Raw genomic sequence first — 21,753 nt, forward strand, 5'->3', positions numbered from 1 at the left:
ACTGATATCTTACAAAGACAAAGCATAATTTTACCCTTAATCAAAAACTTCACATTCATCTTTCTAATATAAGTCATCTATAACTGAGAGCAGGATACATTATCTATTTCTATCTTCTAATTTATGTGTCACTTAGTTCAATCAAAATATTTCTCCAAGTATTGCTGGTGTATTTTGACAGTGAACATTATTAAAATTAATGGTAATTTCCAGCAGATCTGCTAATTCAGAAATATAATTGTAACATTACAGATCTGCATGGAACTCTATTACAATCATCTGGAATAAACAGATAATAATTTAAGAATACTTTAGAAGATTTTAAACTTCTTACTTGTGTTGTTCTGCAAGGTTCAGCCTCATTTCTTCAAGTTCTTGGATTTCCTTCCTCATACTTGACAAATTTTCTTCAGTCTGATGAATCATCTTTTTTAATGAGTCTAAACTAAAATATTAAAATATATAATTTTGCTATATAAAAATGTCTTTGAAAATAGCAATTCAATTCAACATAGGAAAAAAAAATCCGTTTTTGCATTTGTTTTTCTCCTGTACAGAACTTCTCAGTGGCCACTTTATTAGCTGCAGGAGTGGAACACAGTGTGGTCTTCTGCTGCTGTAGAAGAGGTTTTATGTGTTGTGCGTTCAGTGGTGCTCTTCAGCACAGCACAATCATAACGCATGGTTATTTGAGTAACTGTCGCCCTCCTGTCAGCTTAAACCAGGCTGACCATTCCCCTCTGACCTCTCTCATTAACAAGGCATTTTCTCCCACAGAACTGCCATTCATTGAATGTTTTTTGCATCTTGCACCATTCTCTGTTAACTCTAGATTGTTGTGTGTGAAAATCCCAGGTGATCAGCAGTTTCTGAGATACTCAAACCACCCCGACTGAGACCAACAGTCAAAGCCACTTACATCAGGGTTTCCCAACCTGGAGTCCATGGACCCCTTGTTTAATGGTATTGGTCCATGCCATAAAAAAGGTTGGGAACCCCAACTTAAATCACATTGTTTCTCCATTCTGATTGTTTAGTCTGAACAAAAGCTAGACCTCTTTTATGCATTGAATTGCTACCACATGATTGGCTGATTAGATATTCCCATTAACGAGCAGGTATAAAAATGTACATAATAAAGTGGCCACTGAGTGTAATTTGTAGCAGCTAGATAAAAATATCCAAAATAATAAATGAGCAAAATGATAGAGAAATTATAGAAATCTTTATATAGGTACAGGACTACATAGTTCATCTCCTCATTCAATTTTGTCACTCAATTAAATCTGTATGCATATTTCAGTACTCATGCTCCTTTTAACAGGAATGGGGTTACACTTCCACAGAATAATTCCAATTTTCTAACAAATGTTTAAACAGAGATTCTTGTTGATTTTCCACTGAAGTTTCAATAGGGAAAACCCTGCGGAAATAATTTTCAATAGAAATATTCTACATTGTTCAATATATCGATTTTCAACAGCAGTAACATTGCACTTGACAAAATATTTAATTTGGTTTAAATATTGTGATCTCAGAATTTGTACTTTTTTCATAATACCCTAAGTTGACAGGCATTTATATAAATAATGAGATTGCCTGAAAAATACAGAAAATTGATACATAATTTAAAAATTATAGATTTCAAGGTACAGATCTTAGCAATGTTTCTGGGTATGATTACAATTTACACTGGTAATCTAGATTGCAAACTTAAAAATAGATTTGCAGATGATAGCAAATGAAGATGGTGTGTAATCTTTCAAAGGTTATAGAAGACACAAAGGGACAGAATGCTTTGTCCAAATTTTCACTTTGAAGTTCTTTACCTTTATTACTTACAATCAAGAGTGAGTTGTATATTGTTGACAGTAACTTATGAAAGAACTTTGATAGTGATTTGTTATATTGTATGAATAGTATTGTCACTTTGAGGTCACCATTTTGAAAATAACACCAAAATATCTATCAATTTTTCCAGATAGAATATATTATTTTCTCCAGTACGGCATCATCTAATTTCCTGTGACAAATTATGTTTTCAAAATGTGCATACAACAAACAGTGAAGACAAATAAACATACCGGTCTGTTAGATTTTGCAAATGTTTCAATTTTTCAGTTTCATGTTCTTTTGCTTTCTTAGCTGCTTCACTACGGGACTCCCTTTGGACCTTAAGTTCCCGATTTAAATCCTGAACTTTATCAATGTCCTGCTGAGCCTACAGAAAACAATGTGGAATAATAACAAAGAAACATCAACAAGTTATAAATAAAATCAATAGAGACCATGGTATAATTATACAGCTTTAAAATACATATTTTGACTTATTACTGGGATGCTCTGTTCTGAAATTACTCTATTATTAAATCTTCTAAAATAGATTATCAGCAATATAATTTTTAAAAATAGTTAAAATACTGCTTACGCTTCAAATAAATAGGGACAAAAGGGTGTTATCATTTTTTCAGCAGAAACTCTGGGGCAGATTTATTTTGTACACAATGCAAAATTAGATTTTTATATTCTGTAATTTATGCCTGGCTCAGCAATGCATCCAGTGAGTAGATGAGAGATATAAGTAAGAGGTCTCAAAGTCTTTTTGGATCTGACTCAACACTAAAATTAAACTCTGTATTTCTGATTAATAGCAATGTAGGGGTTAACTTGAAGAATTCTATTCCGTATTGCTATCCAGTTACTTTTACCTGAAACTTCATGGGTGATAATTGCCAACGGATCTCCATCATGACTAACAATTCTCCTCATAGTTTACTGCCTCACAACATTTTCTAAAATTGTTGCCTCATTTGGAAGAAATTCATTTAAAAACATGGTGCACTGTTTCAATGTGTACATTGCTACAATAGAAGTGCAAGGTATGGGTTTTTGACAGTGATTTGAGAAATAAAGTTGCTTTTCTTAACTATAAACAATACAAAAGTACAATTTCTGATAATCCAATTTTGCCTATCATTAGAAAACAAATGCTTTTTTGTTGCTCATAATGTGGAAGTTATCCTTTTGGTGTGTTAAACAGGTACTGAAAGTACTTTGTGTTCAATCAGGTGACCCACAGAAAAAAAATAGGAGACTGGTTAAAACATAAATCATTTGGGCATAGACCATATGCCATAACCTTTACTGCTGAATCATATGCCATGACATTTATTGCTTCCAAATAGCAGCTGCCTGCAGAGCTCATAGCTGACATGTGATTGGTACACTACAATGGCAGTCAGCTCTTAAAGGACGTGGCAGTCATAGTACAGCAGAATAAAAGGTAATCGTGGAGGCAAAGGAAAACAGAGAACACATCTATTTCCTGTGTATTTGGCATTTCTGATTGACTCTCATACCCTAAGTGGCCCAAGGCATGCTACTGTGAGATCTGGCCTATCAAAGTTTGCAGTGCCTTCCACTGAGGAGCATAACACGGAGATCCTGCAACCATTGTCAATGGTGCTTGTGGTCAAAAGTGACAGATAAAAAAGCATCTGATCACAGGCTGTGGATAAAACATTAATGCTCCAATGGGGCTGCTTTAACTCGTGTCCCCTTGCTGAGTTGTTGCGGGCTTTGCTCTTTGCTTTACTGTTAATAGTGTAGGACAAGTTTTTAACTGCCAACTTCTTTCCAAAAGCAAGTAAACGGCTGCTGCTCACTGGATTGTGCAATTAAATACATGTTTGACTCTGGAAAAATGGCAGGTTCGCTAAGGTGAATCATGTTCAGAAGTGTCCAATACAATTTCTGAACAGTCACTAATCAATGATCATGTAATGACATGATTTAATCAATATCAAGCACTTTACATGAAGCATATCCAATTCAAATTCAATTTCCCAATATTTGATCAACCTTATCATTCAATCCATCAATTACACATTACATTATCCAGCACATAATTCCCTGTAACTTCCAATGGGATCCCACCACCAAACACATCTTTCCCTTCCTACCAAACTTCTGTTCTCCACAGGGATCACTCCCTATGGGACTCCCTTGCCAATTCGTCCCTCCCCACTGATCTCCCTCACTGGGCAGAACAAGTCCCACACCTGTCCCTACATCTGTTCCCTTGCTACCATCAGGACCCCAAACAGTCCTTCCAGGTGAGGCAACACTGCACCTTTGAGTCTATTGGGGTCATCTCCTGTATCCGGTGCTCCTGGTGTGGCCTCCTGAGACCCGACAGATTGGAAGACTGCTTCGCCCGAAAAAGTGGGATCTCCTGGTAGTCACCCATTTCAATTCTATTTCCCATTCCCATTCCAACATGTCAATCCATAGCCTCTTCTACTGCCACAATGAGATCACACTCAATTTGGAGAAACAACACCTTACATTATGTCTGGGTAGCCTCCAACCTGATGGCATGAACATCAATTTCTCAGTTTGTGGTAATTGCCCACACCCTTCAACATTCCCCCATTCTCATTTCCTTCTCTCACCTTATCACTTTATCTGCCCATCAACCCCTCTATTGCTCCTCCCTCTTCATTTTCTTCCATGGTCTTCTACCCTCTCCTCTCAGATTTCCCCCTCTTCAGCCCTTTATCACCTACCTACATTAGCGTACAAATCAGGTTGGTGTTGGATCACAAGAGAGGGAATTTGTTCAATGCCTACAAGATGACTTTTTAGAGCAGCTTGTGATTGAGCCTTCTTGGGGAAAGGCTGTCTTAGATTGGGTTTTGTGTAGTAACTCAGCTCTTATTAGGGAGCTTAACATAGAGGAACCCTTGGGAGATAGTGATCATAATATCACTGAATTCATACTGCAAGTTAAGAGAGAAGCATAAGTCACATGTATTAGTATTGCAATAGAATAAAGAGAATTACAGAGGCATGAGAGAGGAGCTTGCTCAGATGGATTGGAGGAGGATACTGGCAGGGATGACAGCACAGCAGAAATGGTTGAAGTTTCTGGGAAAAGTTCACAAGGCGCAGGATAGATATGTCCCAGTGAGGAAGTAGTTCTCAAATGGCAGGGGTAGGCAACCGTGGCTGATAAAGGAAGTTAAGGACTGCATAAAAGCTAAGGAAAGGCATATAAGCCAGCACTAGTGAGTGGGAGGTTGGATGATTGGGAAGCTTTTACAATCCAAAAAAAGGCAACTAAAAAAGCTACAAGATGAAATATGAGGGCAAACTAGCCAATAATATAAAGAAGGATGCCAGAAGTTTTTTTCAGTTATATAAAGAGAAAAAGGGAGCTGAGTGTTGATATTAGACCACTGAAAGGTGATGCTGGTGAGGTAGTAATGGGGGACAAAGAAATGGCAGATGAACCTAATGGGTACTTTGCATCAGTCCTCACTGTGGAAGACACTAGCAGAGTGCCAGAAGTTTGTGAGTGTCAGGGAGCAGGAGTGAATGACATTGCTATTACAAAGGAAAAAGTGCTAGGCAAACTCCAAGGTCTAAAGGTGGATAAGACACCTGGACCAGATGGACTACACCCCAGTGTCCTGTGAGAGGTTGCTGAAGAGATAACAGATGCACTGGTCATGATCTTTCAAGAATCACTTGATTCTGGCATGGTCTCGAAGGACTGGAAGATTGCAAATGTCACTCCACTTTTTAAGAAGGGAGGAAGGCAAAGGAAAGGAAATTATAGGCCAGTTAGCCTAACCCCAGTGGTTGGGAAAGTGTTGGAGTCTATTATTAAGGATGAGGTTTTGGGGTACCTGGAGACAAATGATAAAATAAATCAAAGTCAGCATTGTTTTTGTAAAAGAAAATCTTGCCTGACAAATCTGTTAAGAGTTCTTCGAGGAAGTAACAAGCAGGGTGGACAAAGGAGAGGCAATGGATGTCACTTACTTGGATTTTCAGAAGGTGCTTGATAAGATGCCACGCATGAGGCTGCTTAACAAGATAAACTCCTATGGCATTACAGTAAAGATATTGGCATGAATAGATGAATGGCTGACAGGCAGGAGGCTGCAAGTGGGAATATAAAGGGCCTTTTCTGCCGGTGACTAGTGGTGTTCCTTGGGGGTCAGTATTGGGACTGCTACTTTTCACATCATTTGTCAATGATTTGGACAGTGGAATTAATGGCTTTATGCCAAAGTTTGCAGATAATATGAAGATAGGTGGAGGGGCAGGTAGTCTGAGGAAGCAATGCAATTGCAGCAGGACTTAGACACATTTGAAGAATGGACAAAAAAGTGGCAGATGGAATACAGTGTTGGAAAATGGATGATAATGCATTTTGGTAAAAGGAACAATAGTGCAAACTATTATTTAAATGGGGTGAAGGTTAAAACTTCAGAAGTGCAGAGGGACTTGGGAGTCCCTATGCAAGACTCCCAGAAGGTTAATTTACCGTTTGAGTCTGTGGTAAAGACGGCAAATGCAATGTTGGCATTTATTTCAAGGGGAACAGAATATAAAAGCAAGAAGATAATGCTGAGCCTTTATAAGACACTAGTCAGGCTGCACTTGGAGTATTGTCAATAGTTTTGGGCCCCATAGCTCAGAAAGGATGTGTTGTCATTGGAGGAGATTCACGACAATGATTCCAGGAATGAAAGGGTTTGCATATGAGGAGCATTTGGCAGCTTTGGGCCTGTACTTACTGGAATTTAAAAGAATTCAGGGGGATCTCATTGAAACCTACTGAATGTTAAAAGCACTAGATAGAGTGGATGTGGAGGGATGCTTGCTATGGTGGGGGTACCCAGAACTAGAGGGCACAGCCTCAAATTTGAGGGGTGGCCTTTTAGAACAGAGGTAAGGAGGATTTTTTTTTTAGCCAGAGAGTAATGAAACTGTGGAATACTCTGCCACAGACTGTGGTGGAGGCCAAGTCTGTGGGTATATTTAAGATGGAAGTTGATTGTTTCCTGATTGGTCAGGGCATCAAAGGTTATGGTGAGAAGGCAGGTGTATGGGGTTGAGCTGGATCCAGGATCAGCCATGATGAAATGGTTGAATAGACTCGATGGCATGAATGGACTAATTCTGCTCCTATAACTTATGGTCTTATGGTCCAATATACAAGTTAGCAGTCTCATAGAAAAGCCTTCACTTGACTGGATGAATATAACTCCAACATCTAGGACAAAGCACCATATAAGAAGCACCCTTCCACATTCTGAGCTTTCACTACTTCCACCACTAGTACCTTGCGCACTACAATTCTCCAAGCATTTTCACTAGATAGATTGCAGAGTTTCATGACAACTCCCTACTATTTCCTCAAGAATGTTTAAAGAAACACAATTCCATCACTGCAAGCAACTCCCACATTCCATTAATGAGTTAAAATACTAAGACTGTGTGGAACTTACTTAAAATTCTAAGCATGTATCATTTTCCTTAATTTCTGAACCATGTAATATTGTTGATGCTACTGAAAGAATTACTTAAATATATTAAAAAATCCAACCTGTAAAGATCTTGTCTGTAACTTTTCAATTTCTGTTTTATAGTATTCAATGAGGGTACTTAATTCATCGGTAAATTTCTCCCTATTCAAACAAAGTAACTTTTATTATTTAAACAATAGTAACACTAATCACTTCTGAAAACTGTACAACTAATCAAGTTGTGTTCTCTATTTAAGAATTTAACTACATAAAACCAATAAATAAATCAGGTTCAATTACAGGTTATATTGGATGCAGAACAAAATTCATTCGTCTCATTACAACTGCAATAATTACAGTCAGCCAAGATGTTTTCCAATATATACAGAATTTATTATCAAACACACATGATATGTTAGATTTAAACAAAACACATATAAATTTTGCTTTAGATTTAAGTAAGCATCAATTTCACAGTTAACTCCATTAAAAAAATACACTGGCTCTAAATATGCTCCTGGTAACTCTAGTTGGAGACTGAGCAGAAACCTTGGGAATGACTTAAAAACCAAGATATTATTTGAACTTCTACTATGTAGCATGAGGAAGGTTGCCTTCCTCACTCCACTTTCTTTTTCCCCTCCTCACTCCCTCTCTCTTAATCAATTCATTTTCAACCCTTCCCTTTTTTCCTCTTTGTTTCTGCTCCCTCCATTTTATTACTTTCTATTCCATCTCTTCTTGCTTTTTCTGTTACCTCATTCACTCCTTACATTTCAGCTCAATTGGCCCTTCACTTTGGATGCATTTTCCTCTCCTTCACCTCAACTGCTCCTTCCACAAGTCCACATCCTTATCCTTTCTACTCCTCCACTTGGCATTTTTACCTCCACTGCCTCCAAAATATCAATGTTATCATTGTACTCTCGCTATTCCCTTCTCCACAACCACACTCCTTTTCCTTTCCTAAGACATAGCACTCTACTCTTCAACATCTTTAAAGACTGATATGCGATCAGTTTTAATTGATAGAACAAGCATACTCCGAGGTTCTACGGTTCTGCATCTATGTGTGATGCTTACAGAATAAGTTTGCTTTTTTTCCTGCATTGTACATGCATGTCCCTAAATTTAGTTAAACATAATGAAACTTTCAGCACTGGTTTACTGTGCACCAGTGTTTCCTCCATTTTATAATGAACTGTGCCATAACATTTTATAAAATAGAATTTGCTTTTACTTCTTTTTAATTAGATCTTCAATTGTTTTCAATTTTTCATTGTGTTCACGTTGAAGAGACATTTCTTGCTTTATTAAAACTGTATTCTCCGCTCTTAATTTTGCTGTTTTCTGCAAATATTGGGAAAAACAGCAATTTACAACAATGTTTAAGAATAAAAATGTTATTCTATCAGGTATGAATAGAAATGCAAGTGCAAAACTAATTCTACCTTAATTCTACCTAATCGTGGTTAAAAATGTTTATAAATGACACAAAACACAAGCTGTAGCCTCACAGTTATTACTCTAGATGGAGTATAGTGGATTCATTTTTCTTTCAACTATAATTTCTAACACAGCCTTCTATAAAGAGTTCCTCTTAATTCACTTTCACAATAAGACAACTTATTTAGTACTTCATGTGATAAAAATGCCAAGGTACTTCACTGGAGTGTTGTCAAGCAGCAATCAGTTCACCATCCTCAACCATCAAAAGATTTGTTATCTCAGCTTGTTGTTGGCCACAGAACATCTCCCTCATTTATATTTGATTTTTACTTTCCTTGTATATAGTTCCTTCCCAGATAGGATAGAGAAATGAGAGTCATTTATTTCTCTATCCTACTCCCATTTTGACTTCTCTATTGTTGTCTTCCTGTGTAATTGAAATAAAGCTTACATTTTATTAGGTATCCACCAGAATCAATTTCATGATTTAACAATACAAGAACAGAAACACTGCTCCCATTTTTTTTCTGGACAGTAGAGAAGTACTTCATTGATTCTTTCTTCTATTTCTTTATGACAAATACCATTCCATCTGCCTTCCACCCTGTATCCAGAGATATCGGCCACGTGATAGACACACTGCCATCTGGCTGGTCGGAGGACACACCACATGCCAATCAACATTTGGTCCCTCCCAACTAATCAATGCACACCTAAATTATTGGTCACCTTAATTGGATTATCTCGCCCAGCCCCATGCTATAAAAGGTGAGACTTGTGCCTGGCTTGGTCTCTCTTACAGACCACCCCATTGAAGGTAAGTGCATTGATTTATGTTTGGGAAGGTCTATCGTTTGTCCTGGTAAGGGAGTTGCAGCTATCCAAGGTCAAGGGGGATAGCTGTCGTAGTGCTTTTCCCTTGTTCTTTGTCTGTGTAACTGTACCCTGTCCCCACACCGCTTCCTGTGTATTGTAGTTGCTTGTGTTGACCCGACTTCCCCTTGTAAATAAATTCCTTATTATTAAAACTGTGTGTGTCCAGGCCTCTACTGTTGAGACTCAAAGCCCATCACCACACCCCTGTATAAACAATTCTCTTAGGTCTTTCACCTCCAGCTTTCTCTATTTTTTGTTCAAAGTCTAGGACACCTTTAACTGCTCAGAGGAAAGGTTATCAATCTGAAACACAACATCTGCAGAGAGAAGCAGAATTAATCTAGTCACTGGGAAATCTGGTATTTTCTGTTTTATTTCACCATTCTATCATTTATTAAATTTTACTTTTGCATTAATGATTACCTGTTTGTTTTACTGTAATTCTTACCTTTTCCTGGAGCAAAATATTCTCATTTAACTTGTCCAGTTTCATCTTTAAATCATCAAGTTTGTTTTTCTTTTCAAAATTTATTTTGTTCTGTTCCTGAAGCAGTTGGTGTACTTCAGTAAACTAAAAGATTTACAAAATGACAGAATAGCAATTACAAAGAAACAAACAATTGAGAATTAAGGGGACAAAGTACCCAAGTCCACAAAAACAGGGATTTAACATTGATACCTGTGCACTTAAAAAGTAGATAGAATATTAAATACAACTACCTATGGACCAAGGAACAAAACACACCCAAATTTCTAAATAATTTAGAAATAAAGGATTTCAACTCATTTAACTATTATTCATGTACGAGGCGTATATCAGGCTCGAGAGCATACAGCTGTGGAAACTTATCAATTTTCAATCTTACACTCAATCTGCATCAGAAAATTTTAAAAGAATAAGAAATATGAAAATGACAAAAATCTTCTGAAAATCCAAGAACTGTTACTTTGCTTCCGCTCTAAAAATCAGACCACAATTTGAACACACAGTACACTGCAGATGCTGTGGTCAAATCAAAACGTACAAACAAGCTGGAGGAACTCAGCAGGTCGGGCAGCATCTGTGGAAACGAGCAGTCCTGACGAAGGGTCTCGGCCCGAAACGTTGACTGCTCATTTCCACGGATGCTGCCCAACCTGCTGAGTTCCTCCAGCTTGTTTGCATGTGTTGATTAGACCACAATTTGAAGAGGGCCTTTAAGAAAATATAATGCAGAAAACTTGCATGTTAGACTTCATTAGCATGGGAAGAGGAATTAATAATCATATTTATATGAAAGTAATAAGTGAGTAAATTTGAGCAGGAAACATTTGTGCAAATATCTCACTAAAACATAGTTTTCCATAATCTTTTAGACAACCCACAGTATTTAATGTGTATCAGGATAGACTAAGGGTGTCACTAAATTCTAATCACTGAATGATAATTTCATGTTGCTTAACCTTAATAAATGGTCAGGAAAACCATTATTTGAATAATGAGAAAAATCTATAATATTTTGGTATATAAATTAATATTGAATTTGAATTTGAAATTAATATTGAATTCCATCTATCTTTAAAAATGAAGAATTTACTTTTGCCATCAAAGATTCCTTCCTGGTTTTAAATTCATTCCTTTTCTCATCCATTTTCTTTTTTAAATCTGCAATATCTCTGGTTACATCCACAATTTTCTGTTTTAGATCTTGTATGTTAGCATATGTTTCATTCAATGTGATTTGCTTATTGGCTCGATCTCCCATCACATTATTCATTAGGAATATGATGTCATTGTATCGTGCTCCTGCCTCTTGTTGTATAGGGCTGAGAAAAGGAAACATAAAAAGGAGCATACAAATTATCATCGGAAATTCAACATATTTATACATACAAATTTTTGAATGACTTAGAAATTAATCACCAGGTTAACTCTATGGATTTCTCTATTCTAGTACATTTCCTAGTTCACTTCCCATCTTCAATAAATTTGACTTGTGTAAAGTCCTCAATCTCACATCCTCAATTTTAAAGTCTCCTCAATGTTACTCCTAATCCTTCAACCATATCTCCGTACTCATTCAATTTTGGTAATTTGCGCACTCCTGACACTAAATCTTCCACCATTGATAGCTGGAATTTCAGTTGATTAAGGTCTGTGCTCTGCAATTACCTTTCTCAAACAATTCACTTTTCTTGTCACCCCTTTTCATTTTAAACATTCTGTAAAATATACCTATTTTACTATCACCTTCACAAATCTTCTTGATTTTAGCCATGTTAAAAGGCTCAATATAAATTGCTGCTGACTTCGGTAAAATGCATTTTGAAAATATTCATTACATTTTAAAATATATTTCCATCATTCAAGGAACTGCCAACTTAGAAGGAAATACCAGATGATGCTATTGTAAAGTGAGATAATTATTTTTATAACAATACTTAAATTTCATAACACCATTACATTAACTGCATCACATTTATTTATAAGACCATAAGATATAGGAGCAGAAGTAGGCCATTCGAACCATTAAGTCTGCTCCACCATTCAATCATTGCTGATCCAATTCTTCCAGTCATCCCCACTCCCATGCCTTCCCCCCCCCCCCCCCCATACCCTTTGATGCCCTGGCTAATCAAGAACCTAATTATCTCTGCCTTAAATGCACCCAATGACTTGGCCTCCACAGCTGCTAATGGCAACAAATTCCACAGATTTACCACCCTCTGGCTAAAGTAATTTCTCTGCATCTCTGTTCTAAATGGACGTCCTTCAATCCTGAAGTAGTGCCCTCTTGTCCTAGACTCCCGTACCCTGGAAAATAACTTTGCCGTATCTAATCTGTTCAGGCCTTTTAACATTTGGAATGTTTCTGAGATCCCCCCTCATTCTCCTGAACTCCAGGGAATACAGCCCAAGAGCTGCCAGATGTTCCTCATACAGCAATCCTTCCATTCCTAGAATCATTCTCGTGAATCTTCTCTGAACCCTCTCCAATGTCAGTATATCCTTTCTAAAATAAGGAGCCTAAAATTGCACACAATACTCCAAGTGTCATCTCACAAGTGCCTTATAGAGCCTCAACATCACATCTTTGCTCTTATATTCTATACCTCTGGAAATGAACGCCAACATTGCATTCACTTTCTTCACCACCAACTCAACCTGAAGGTTAACCTTCAGGGTATCCTGCACAAGGACTCCCAAGTCCCTTTGCATCTCTGCATTTTGAATTCTCTCCATCTAAATAATAGTCTGCCCGTTTATTTCTTTCACCAAAGTGCATGACCCTACACTATCCAACATTGTATTTCATTTGCCACTTCTTTGCCCATTCCGCAAAGCTATCTAAGTCTCTCTGCAGGCTCTCTGTTTTCTCAACACTACCCGCTCCTCTGCCTATCTTTGTATCAAAAGAAAGATTTAACCACAAATCCATTAATCCCATAGTTCATACTTCATTTCCATTTATTTATAGATGGAAATTAAATTAATCTCTCACCCTTTCGCTCTAACTCAAGAATTTGAGGCAAATGCAATAATTATAGGAAAAAAGTTTGTATGCAATTATTGAAGAAAGAGTTCAAAATTTCCCTGGAAGATTTGGTGCTGCAGGAAATGTTGTGCGATGCTGTATGACATATAATATTAAAGGATGTGCTGTCAAAATATGCTTACCACAGAGATGCATTTTCTTGCTCCAGCCTACAGTATTCCTTTTCAAGTGCTTCAATTTGTTGAGTCATCATCTCAATTTTGGCCTTCATTTCATTCAAGTGTGCTACTTTCGACTCTCGGGCAGAAGCAACAGCAGCTTAAAAGAAAAAAGCAAAAAGAACAGAATACTAAATATAAATTTGGGAATTTTGCCAAATATTGAGTATAGATTATTGGAAAATACATCCTAAGGCTCTGATACCATCTCCCATCACAAAAATGTGCTAGATTGTAGGTTATTTGTTGTTACCAACTTCAACAAGATCTGTATGGATGAGTGTGGACCTTTGAGAACATACTGGATATATCCAAGCCAAAAGCCATGATGAACCAGAAGATTTGTAGTCTACTGAGGACTAGACCTGTGGCATTCAAGACCATGTTTCAGAACTATAGAAGTAGTCCACGTATGACCTACAGAAGGCTCTTTCAAGGGCAAAGAAAACAATTCCAAATGAGGTTAGAGACAGAATCGGATGCATGTCATCTCTGGCAGGATTTGCAGGCCATTACTTCCTTCCAATGCATGAATGGCTGTGATGTTTCATTCCCAAATGAGCTCAACAACTTTTATGCATGCTTTGAAATGGAAAATAAAACTACACCTGTGTGAATCCCTGCAGGATCTGGTGACCCTGTGATTTCTGACTCAGAGGTAGATGGCAAAACATCTTTCCAACAAGTGAACCCTTGCTAGGTATCAGGCCCTGATGGTACAGGTGGCCCCCGTTTTTTGAACTTTCGCTTTACGACAACTCGCTGTTACATTAGTACCTGTTTTTGCTAACCAAAGAGGATTTTCGCTTTTACGAAAAAAAAGACGACCGCTTTATACGTATGTTTATCCCGAGAAAGACTACCATTACCATGAAGCCTTGTGTGAGTGGTTGTGTGCGCATATGTGTACGTGTGTATGCATGTACATATGTAAGCGTGTACATGCACATGTGTGTATATGCCGATTTTTCTCTCCAAATCGATTTTGGCTCACTGTCTTCCCGATTTTTGAAAAGTGAAACTACACCATACCTACAATATTTCTACTTTAGGCTGTATATTTATCATATCATTCCTGCTTTTACTATATGTTAGTGTTATTTTAGGTTTTGTGTTATTTGGTATGATTTGGTAGATTATTTTTGGGTCTGGGAATGCTCAAAAAATTTTCCCACATAAATTAATGGTAATTGCATCTTCGCTTTACAACATTTCGGCTTACAAACGGTTTCATAGGAACGCTCTACCTTCAGATAGCAGGGGAAACCTGTATAGCTGGTAGGGCTCTGAAAACATGGACCAACCAACTGGTGAGAGTGTTCAAAAACATCTTCAATCTTTCACTGCTGTATTCAGAAGATCCTTGCTTTAAAAGGGTAACAATCATACCAGTGCCCAAGAACAGCAGAGTGAGCTGCCTCATTGACTATCACCCAGTGGCCTCACCTCTACCATGATAAAGTGCTTTGAGATGTTTGTCATGGCTAGAATCACCTCCTGCCTACCGCCACAATCGGTATATAGTGGATGGAATCTACCTGGCTCTCTACTTGGCCTTGGATCACCTGGACAAAAGTAATAACTGTCAGCCTGTTGTTTAATGACTACAGCTCAATGTTCAACACAATTATACCCTCAGTTCTAATCAAACTCCAAAACATGGGCCTCTGTATCTCCATCTTCAACTGGATCCTTGACTTCCTCACTGGGAGATCACAGTCTATGCAGATCAGAAATAATATCTCTTCCTCACTTAAAATCAACCCTGGCGTAGCTCAAGGATGTGTACTTAGCCTATGCTCTAATCTCGTTACACTCACGATGTGTGACTAGGCACAGTTCAAATGCCTTCTATTAACTTGCTGGTGACTCAACTATTGGTAAAATTTCAGATGGTGATGAAGAGGTGTACAGGATTAAGATATATCAGCTGGTTGAGTGGTGTTGCATCAACAACTTTGCACTTAACATCAGTAAGAACAAGGAACTGATTGCAGAGTTCATGAAAGGGAAGCCGATTAGCCCTCATCGAAGAATCAGAAGTGGAAAGGATGAGCAATTTCAAGTTCCTGGGTGTCAAAATCTCAGAAGGTCTACCCAGGGACCAACATACTGATGCTATTACAAAGAAAGCACAATAACAACTATATTTCATTCAAAGTTTGAGAAGAATCAGTACATCACCAAAGACACTTGCAAATTCCTACAGATGTACCATGGAGAGCATTCTAACTGGTTGTATCACCATCTGGTATGGAGGGGCCACTGCACAAGATTAGAATAAGCTGCAGAAATTTGTAAACTTAGCCAGCTCCATTTTGGGCATCAGTCTCCTCGCATTAAGGACACCTTCCAAAGGCATCATCCAGTATTATAGACTCCCATCACATAGGACATGCCCTCTTCTCATTGCTACCATGAAGGAGGATGTACAGGAGCTTGAAGGCACACACTTAATGCATTTCTGGAATAGCTTTTTCCCCTCTGTCATCAGATTTCTGAATGGACAATGAATCCATGACAACTACCTGAGTATTTTCCCTTTCTTTTCACACTACTTATTTAATTACATACAGTATACATAAACGCCCACTCCTCTTGTTGTAATTTAGTTTTTTCATTATGCTTTGCAGTGTACTGCTGCTGCAAAGCAACAAATTTCATGACATACGCCAGTGAATTGACAACGATAAACTAGACCTAGGAAAGGAGGTGAAGGGTATACACCTTTGCTTAAAGAACGGTGAATTGTTACAATTTCCCGCCCCCACACACCCATCCCTCCAGGTAGGTCTGAATGCTCTGACAATCAGCATACTGAACACTAAATAGAAAATGTGGGCACATGCAGCAAAAATTGGAATAGAAGAGTGCTGATTATTGACTTCAGAAGGAAGAAGCCAGAAGTCCATGAGCCAGTCCTCATTAGGGGAAAGAAGATGGCAAGTTCAGTGCATTAAATTCCTTGGACTTAACATATCAGAGGATCTGTCCTGGGACCAGCACGTAAATGTCATCACAAAGAAGGCATAGCAGTGTCTCTACTTTCTTAGAATTTGCATAGATTTGGCACATCATCAAAAATCTTTGAAAAATGTCTTTAGAAGCACAGTGGAGAGCAACCCAATTGGTTGCACCACATAGACCACATAGTTGATTTTTGGGGTTCATTGAACTGGTTTTAGGAACAGAGCAGAGAGTTGGGGTTCACTTCAGGCTTCACGGACAGAGATGGGGGTGGGTTAGAGGTCAGGCCGGAGTCTAGGCACTTGCTCTGTAATTGGCCAGTGATCAGCCTGATTGGATGCTAGGGTGCAAATGCTGTGATCGAAGACCCCAGCAAGCACAAGGGATAGTGATTTCCACATGTCAGCAAGCCACTCAAAATTGGCAGGTCCCAATTCAGAGATCTGTGGGGTCAGGAGGCACTAGGACCAGTGACCCCATTCCCCTCCCAGGTCGGTGAATTGGGAACTCAAAGCCCAGAGTTTGTGGTCTTGTCAATGGTAAGTTCTGGGGTCGATTCCAATGATTGAAGCTATGAAGTCAAAGATACAAGTCTGAGTCTCAGCCAGCAAGTCCAGAGATCTAGGCTCTATGTCTGAGTCTCTGCATCTATGTCCACTAGGGAAGTCAGGGACCTCATGTCTGATAATCTATGAATCCACACTGAAGGCTGGAGGACCAGAGGTGGCCTGGTCTAGTGTTAGAGGATTGTTTGTGTTTGTGAGTGGGTGGGAGGGAGGAAAAGGGACTTTTCTTTTACTGTTGTGTTGTTGTTGTTGCTTGGATTGTTCTGCTGAACATTGTGGGCATACTATGTTGATGCCAGAATGTGTGCCGACATATGCAGGCAGCCCTCAGTACATCCTTGGGTCGTGTTGGTTGTTAACGCAAACACAAGAACATAAGAAGTAGGAGTAGGCCATCTGGATTGGCTAATCTAGCCTACCTGCCTTTTCCTCATAACCTTTAATTCCCCTACTATGCAAAAACCTATCCAACCTTGTTTTAATATATTTACTGAGGTAGCCTCCACTGTTTCATTGGGCAGAGAATTCCACAGATTCACCACCCTCTGGGAAAAGCAGTTGGTCCTCATCTCTGTCTGATGGATCCATTTCTTTCCAGATCCCTTGCTATTTATTCTTTAATGATAACTTCAAGCATTTTCCCAACTCCAGATGTTAAATAACTGGTCTATAGTTACCTGCCTTTTGGCTACATTCTTTTTTGAACAGTGGTGTGACATTAGCAGTCTTCTAATCTGTTGGGACCTGCTCAGAGTCCAGAGAATTTTGGTAAATTATCACCAAAGCCTCTACTATAACTTCAGCCAGTACCCTGGGATGCATTCCATCAGGACCAGGGGACTTGTCTATCTTCAGGCCCACAAGATTGCTTAGCACTACCTCTTTAGTGATAGCTATTCTACTGAGCTCCTCAACTCTCATCACATCCATAACATCTCTCTTTGACATGTTAGACGTGCCCTCCACCATAAAAAGAGACACAAAATAGTCATTCAAAGCCTCTGCCTTTTCCTCATTACCCAATATCAATTCCCCTTTCTTATCCTCAAAGGGACTTACATTCACTTTAGCCACCATTTTCTGATTTATAGAACTATAAAAACTTTTGCTATCCATTTTATATTTTATGCTAGTTTATTTTCAGAATCTAGCTTTCTTTTCATTATTACTCACCTAGTGGTACTTTGTTGCTTTTAAGTTTTCCCAATCTTCCATCTTCCCACTACTCTTGGCGACTTTGTATGCACGAGTTTTTAGTTTGATGCCTTCTTTTATTTCCTTAGTTATCCATGGCTAGCTCTCCCCACCCTTACTGTCCTTGCTTTTAACTGGAATATACTACTGTTGAGCACTATGAAAAATCTCTTTGAAAGTCTACCACTGTTCCTCAACTGTCCCACCATATAGCCTGTGTTCCCAGTCTACACTAGCAAAATCCTCCCTTATCCCATTGTAGTCTCCATTGTTTAGGCACAATACACTGGTTTTAGATCGAATAATTGCACCTTCCATTTTTATGAGAAACTCAATCATACTGTGATCACTCTTTCTAAGAGGATTCCTAACTACAAGATCACTAATTTAACTTGTCTCATTGCACAGGTCCAGATCTAAGCTAGCAGGTTCAGTAACGTGTTTTTCAAGAAAGCCATCACATATGTATTCTATGAAGTCCTCCTCAAGACTGTCTCAATTAGCTTGATTCACCCAATCTATGTGCAAGTTAAAGTCCCCCATGATAACCCTCTTTCTATTCTTACATGCCTCAGATATTTCTGTTTATTATCTGTGCCACTGTATTGTTATTATTTGGTGGAATTTTGAAGAATATGGTGGGGGGGGGGCATGATCTTATTGAAAACTATTGAATGTTGAAAGGCCTAGATAGAGTGGATGTGGAGAGGATGTTTTCTATAGAGGGGAAGTCTTGCGCCAGAAGGCACCGCTTCAAAGTAGGAGGTCCATTTACAATGGAGAGGAGAAGGAATTTCTTTAACCAGAGGGTGATGAATCTGTGGAATTTGTTGCCATAGGCAGCTGTGGAGTCCAGGTCATTGGATTTATTTTAGGTGGAGGTTGATAAGTTCTTGATTTGTCAGGGTGTAAAAGGTTACAGGGAAAAGGAATAGGAATGTTGTTGAGAGGGAAATGGATCAGCCATGATGAAATAATGGAGCAGACTCAATAGGCCGAAGGGCCTAATTCTGCTCCTATATCTTATGGACTTAAGATCTTTCATTGATTCTATTGTATTTCTTGTATTTACTGTGCTTGCCTACAAGAAAAGGGATCTCAGGGTTGTATATGATGGCATACAGTATATGTACTTTGATAATAAATTTACTTTGAACTTTGAAGTAGCAGGGGTGTGGGGTTCGTGGAGTGTTTCCTGATTTTAACTCTCCAACTTTACTCTTTTCTCAAGAGCTCTGTCTTCATTTTAGTAAACTAATCATTAACCAATACTTAGTATAAACTTACTCTTATAACTGCCTCAATTACACCTTCCCAAACCATTTCCTACTGGAACTTTATTCCATTCTTCCAACTTATTTGACTTTTCCACAAATCTCCTGACAATATTACCATCCAACAAGTACTTCTGATGAGTCTTGAGTCTCCTTGATTGATGATTGTTCTCCACCATGGAAGACAAGACAAAGTTGTTTATTTCCTCTGCAGTTAACTCTCACCTCTTCCCCTTCTCAGAATCATGATTGCTTGGTCTCTATTTTCCTTTCTTCAGCTATGCATCTGACAGATCATCTTCCAGCATCTGCATTATCAGGACCAAACATATTACCCTCACAACACCAGTTCCTTCAGAAGTCAGAAGGGATGGTTCTCTTCAGAATATCCTAAACTACCACCTCATCTACCAAAACAATTGCAGGGGCTGTATCCTCCTTCCCTTTGTCAAAGAAGCAAACTCTCCTACTAGCAAAGTATGTACGTCTTGCAATTTAGTTATGTTTTTGCCAATCACAATAAGCTCTCCTCTACCTCTAGCAGACTAGATATAAATTGCATAAGAATATATATTTGGGTAGAGTTCAATAATTTCCATTCACTTTACCTATTTTTTTTCCAGGCATCTAAAGATTTTGCTGTTGAAATTAGTCATGCAAGAAAAGAAGTTGCATTGCGTTTTCTCACCTGCTATTTGCTGTTTTAGTTTATTGGGAAGCATAGAAAGTGTGTACCGGAGTTTACTGGCTTCAATAGTTTCCACTTCAAGTATTTCATGGATGTTCTTCCTGGCTTTTTCCTGAACAGTACAACAACTTTTATTTATAAACCATATTTCCCAAGGTTCTCCACAGATACATTATCAAAACAAGGGTTAACATTAAAATATAGTTGAAGAAATTAAGGCAGTCTCCAAAAAAGGTAGTTTTAACAAGTAATTTAAAGAAGGACAGAGGAGTAGAAGAATAGAAAAGTGTAGGGAGTAAATTCAAGAGCTCAGGGTAATGGCAGCTGAAGGTACAACCACCAACAGTAGAGCTAATACTCAGGGATGAGCAAGAGGTCAAAATTGGAGGAGTGTAGACATTTCAGAAGTTTACTCAGCAGGTGGAGAAAGATAAAACTAACTGAATGGCAGGATTTTAAAATAATTTTGGAAACTCAAGGCATTGCTTAATTTCGACACAGTGTAGGTCACCAAGCGCAGGATGGATGAACATGATCTGGTGTAACACAGCAACACACACAAAATGTTGGAGGAACTCAGAAGATCAGGCACCATCTACAGAGGGAAATGTACAGTTGACGTTTTGGTCTAAACTGAATTACATGTGTCTCCAGTGGTGTAACATAGGCTATAGACACTACATTACACATATCTGTCAACTAATGGTAAGGACTTTTACACTTTAGAATACATATTGCATATGACATTTCAGGAGTGGAAGTCAGACCCATTTCACAGGTCTTGAAATGAAACATGCAACTCCAAAATGAACTATAGTTAACATAGGACCCATACCCTAATATATAAAGAACATAGCAGCTATATAGTCCTTATAGTCCCTTGCAATCATGCTGAAGATCTCAAAAGAGAACCAGGGTTTACTACAATACTAATACCCTTCTGTTAATATGTGTAGAGTCATCATTCTCTTTACTAGATTAGTTGGAATTGCAACAATAATTTTACAATTTCAATAATTAGTTTTGAACATCACCATGTCAGAAACGTTGACCAATTTCTATATATTACTTATTTGAGATGCACATGATGCTGACAAGGTCATTATTTATTGGCCATTCCCAAATATCCTTGAGAAAGCACTAGTGACTCTTCATCAGAATAGAAAGGCCATTCATCTGAAATGTTGCATATGTGAAATGCTGGAGGAACTCACCAAGTCAGGCAGCATCTATGGGTTGGTGGGGGAGATAAACAGTCAATGTTTTGAGCTGAGACCCTTCATTTGCAATCCTTCAGCATCTTGTGTGTTGTTCAAGATTTACAGTATCTGCAGAATCTCATGTTTATGATATAGAAACATAGAATAGTACAGCACAGTGCCAATACTTAAACCCTGCCTCCTATATAACCCCCCACCTTAAATTCCTCCAAATACCTGTCCAGTAGTCTCTTAATTTTCACTAGTGTATCTGCCTCCACCACTGACTCAGGCAGTGCATTCCATGCACCAACCACTCTCTGAGTAAAAAAAAACCTTCCTCTAATATCCTCTTTGAACTTACCTTAAAGCCATGTCCTCTTGTATTGAGCAGTGGTGCCCTGGGGAAGAGGTGCTGGCTGTCCACTCTATCTATTCCTCTTAATTTCTTGTATACCTCTATCATGTCTCCTCTCATCGTCCTTCTCTCCAAAGAGTAAAGCTCTAGCTCCCTTAATCTCTGA

General features: G+C 38.4%; 1 protein-coding gene across 1 annotated transcript in view; it reads right to left on the minus strand.

Annotated features, from left to right (window-relative positions):
* Positions 1–21,753, minus strand: part of ccdc175 (coiled-coil domain containing 175) — a 68,912-nt gene that overhangs the window by 43,076 nt on the left and 4,083 nt on the right. Inside the window, exons 3-10 of the mRNA XM_073039947.1 lie at positions 20,031–20,142; positions 13,306–13,441; positions 11,225–11,453; positions 10,096–10,218; positions 8,563–8,672; positions 7,403–7,484; positions 2,085–2,221; positions 335–445 (exon numbers count right to left, since the gene is read on the minus strand). Of these exons, the coding sequence (XP_072896048.1) occupies positions 335–445; positions 2,085–2,221; positions 7,403–7,484; positions 8,563–8,672; positions 10,096–10,218; positions 11,225–11,453; positions 13,306–13,441; positions 20,031–20,142 (1,040 nt within the window). The remainder of the gene's footprint in view (positions 1–334; positions 446–2,084; positions 2,222–7,402; positions 7,485–8,562; positions 8,673–10,095; positions 10,219–11,224; positions 11,454–13,305; positions 13,442–20,030; positions 20,143–21,753) is intronic.

The sequence above is a fragment of the Hemitrygon akajei genome, chromosome 3 (assembly GCF_048418815.1).
Source record: "Hemitrygon akajei chromosome 3, sHemAka1.3, whole genome shotgun sequence".
Taxonomy (NCBI): domain Eukaryota; kingdom Metazoa; phylum Chordata; class Chondrichthyes; order Myliobatiformes; family Dasyatidae; genus Hemitrygon; species Hemitrygon akajei.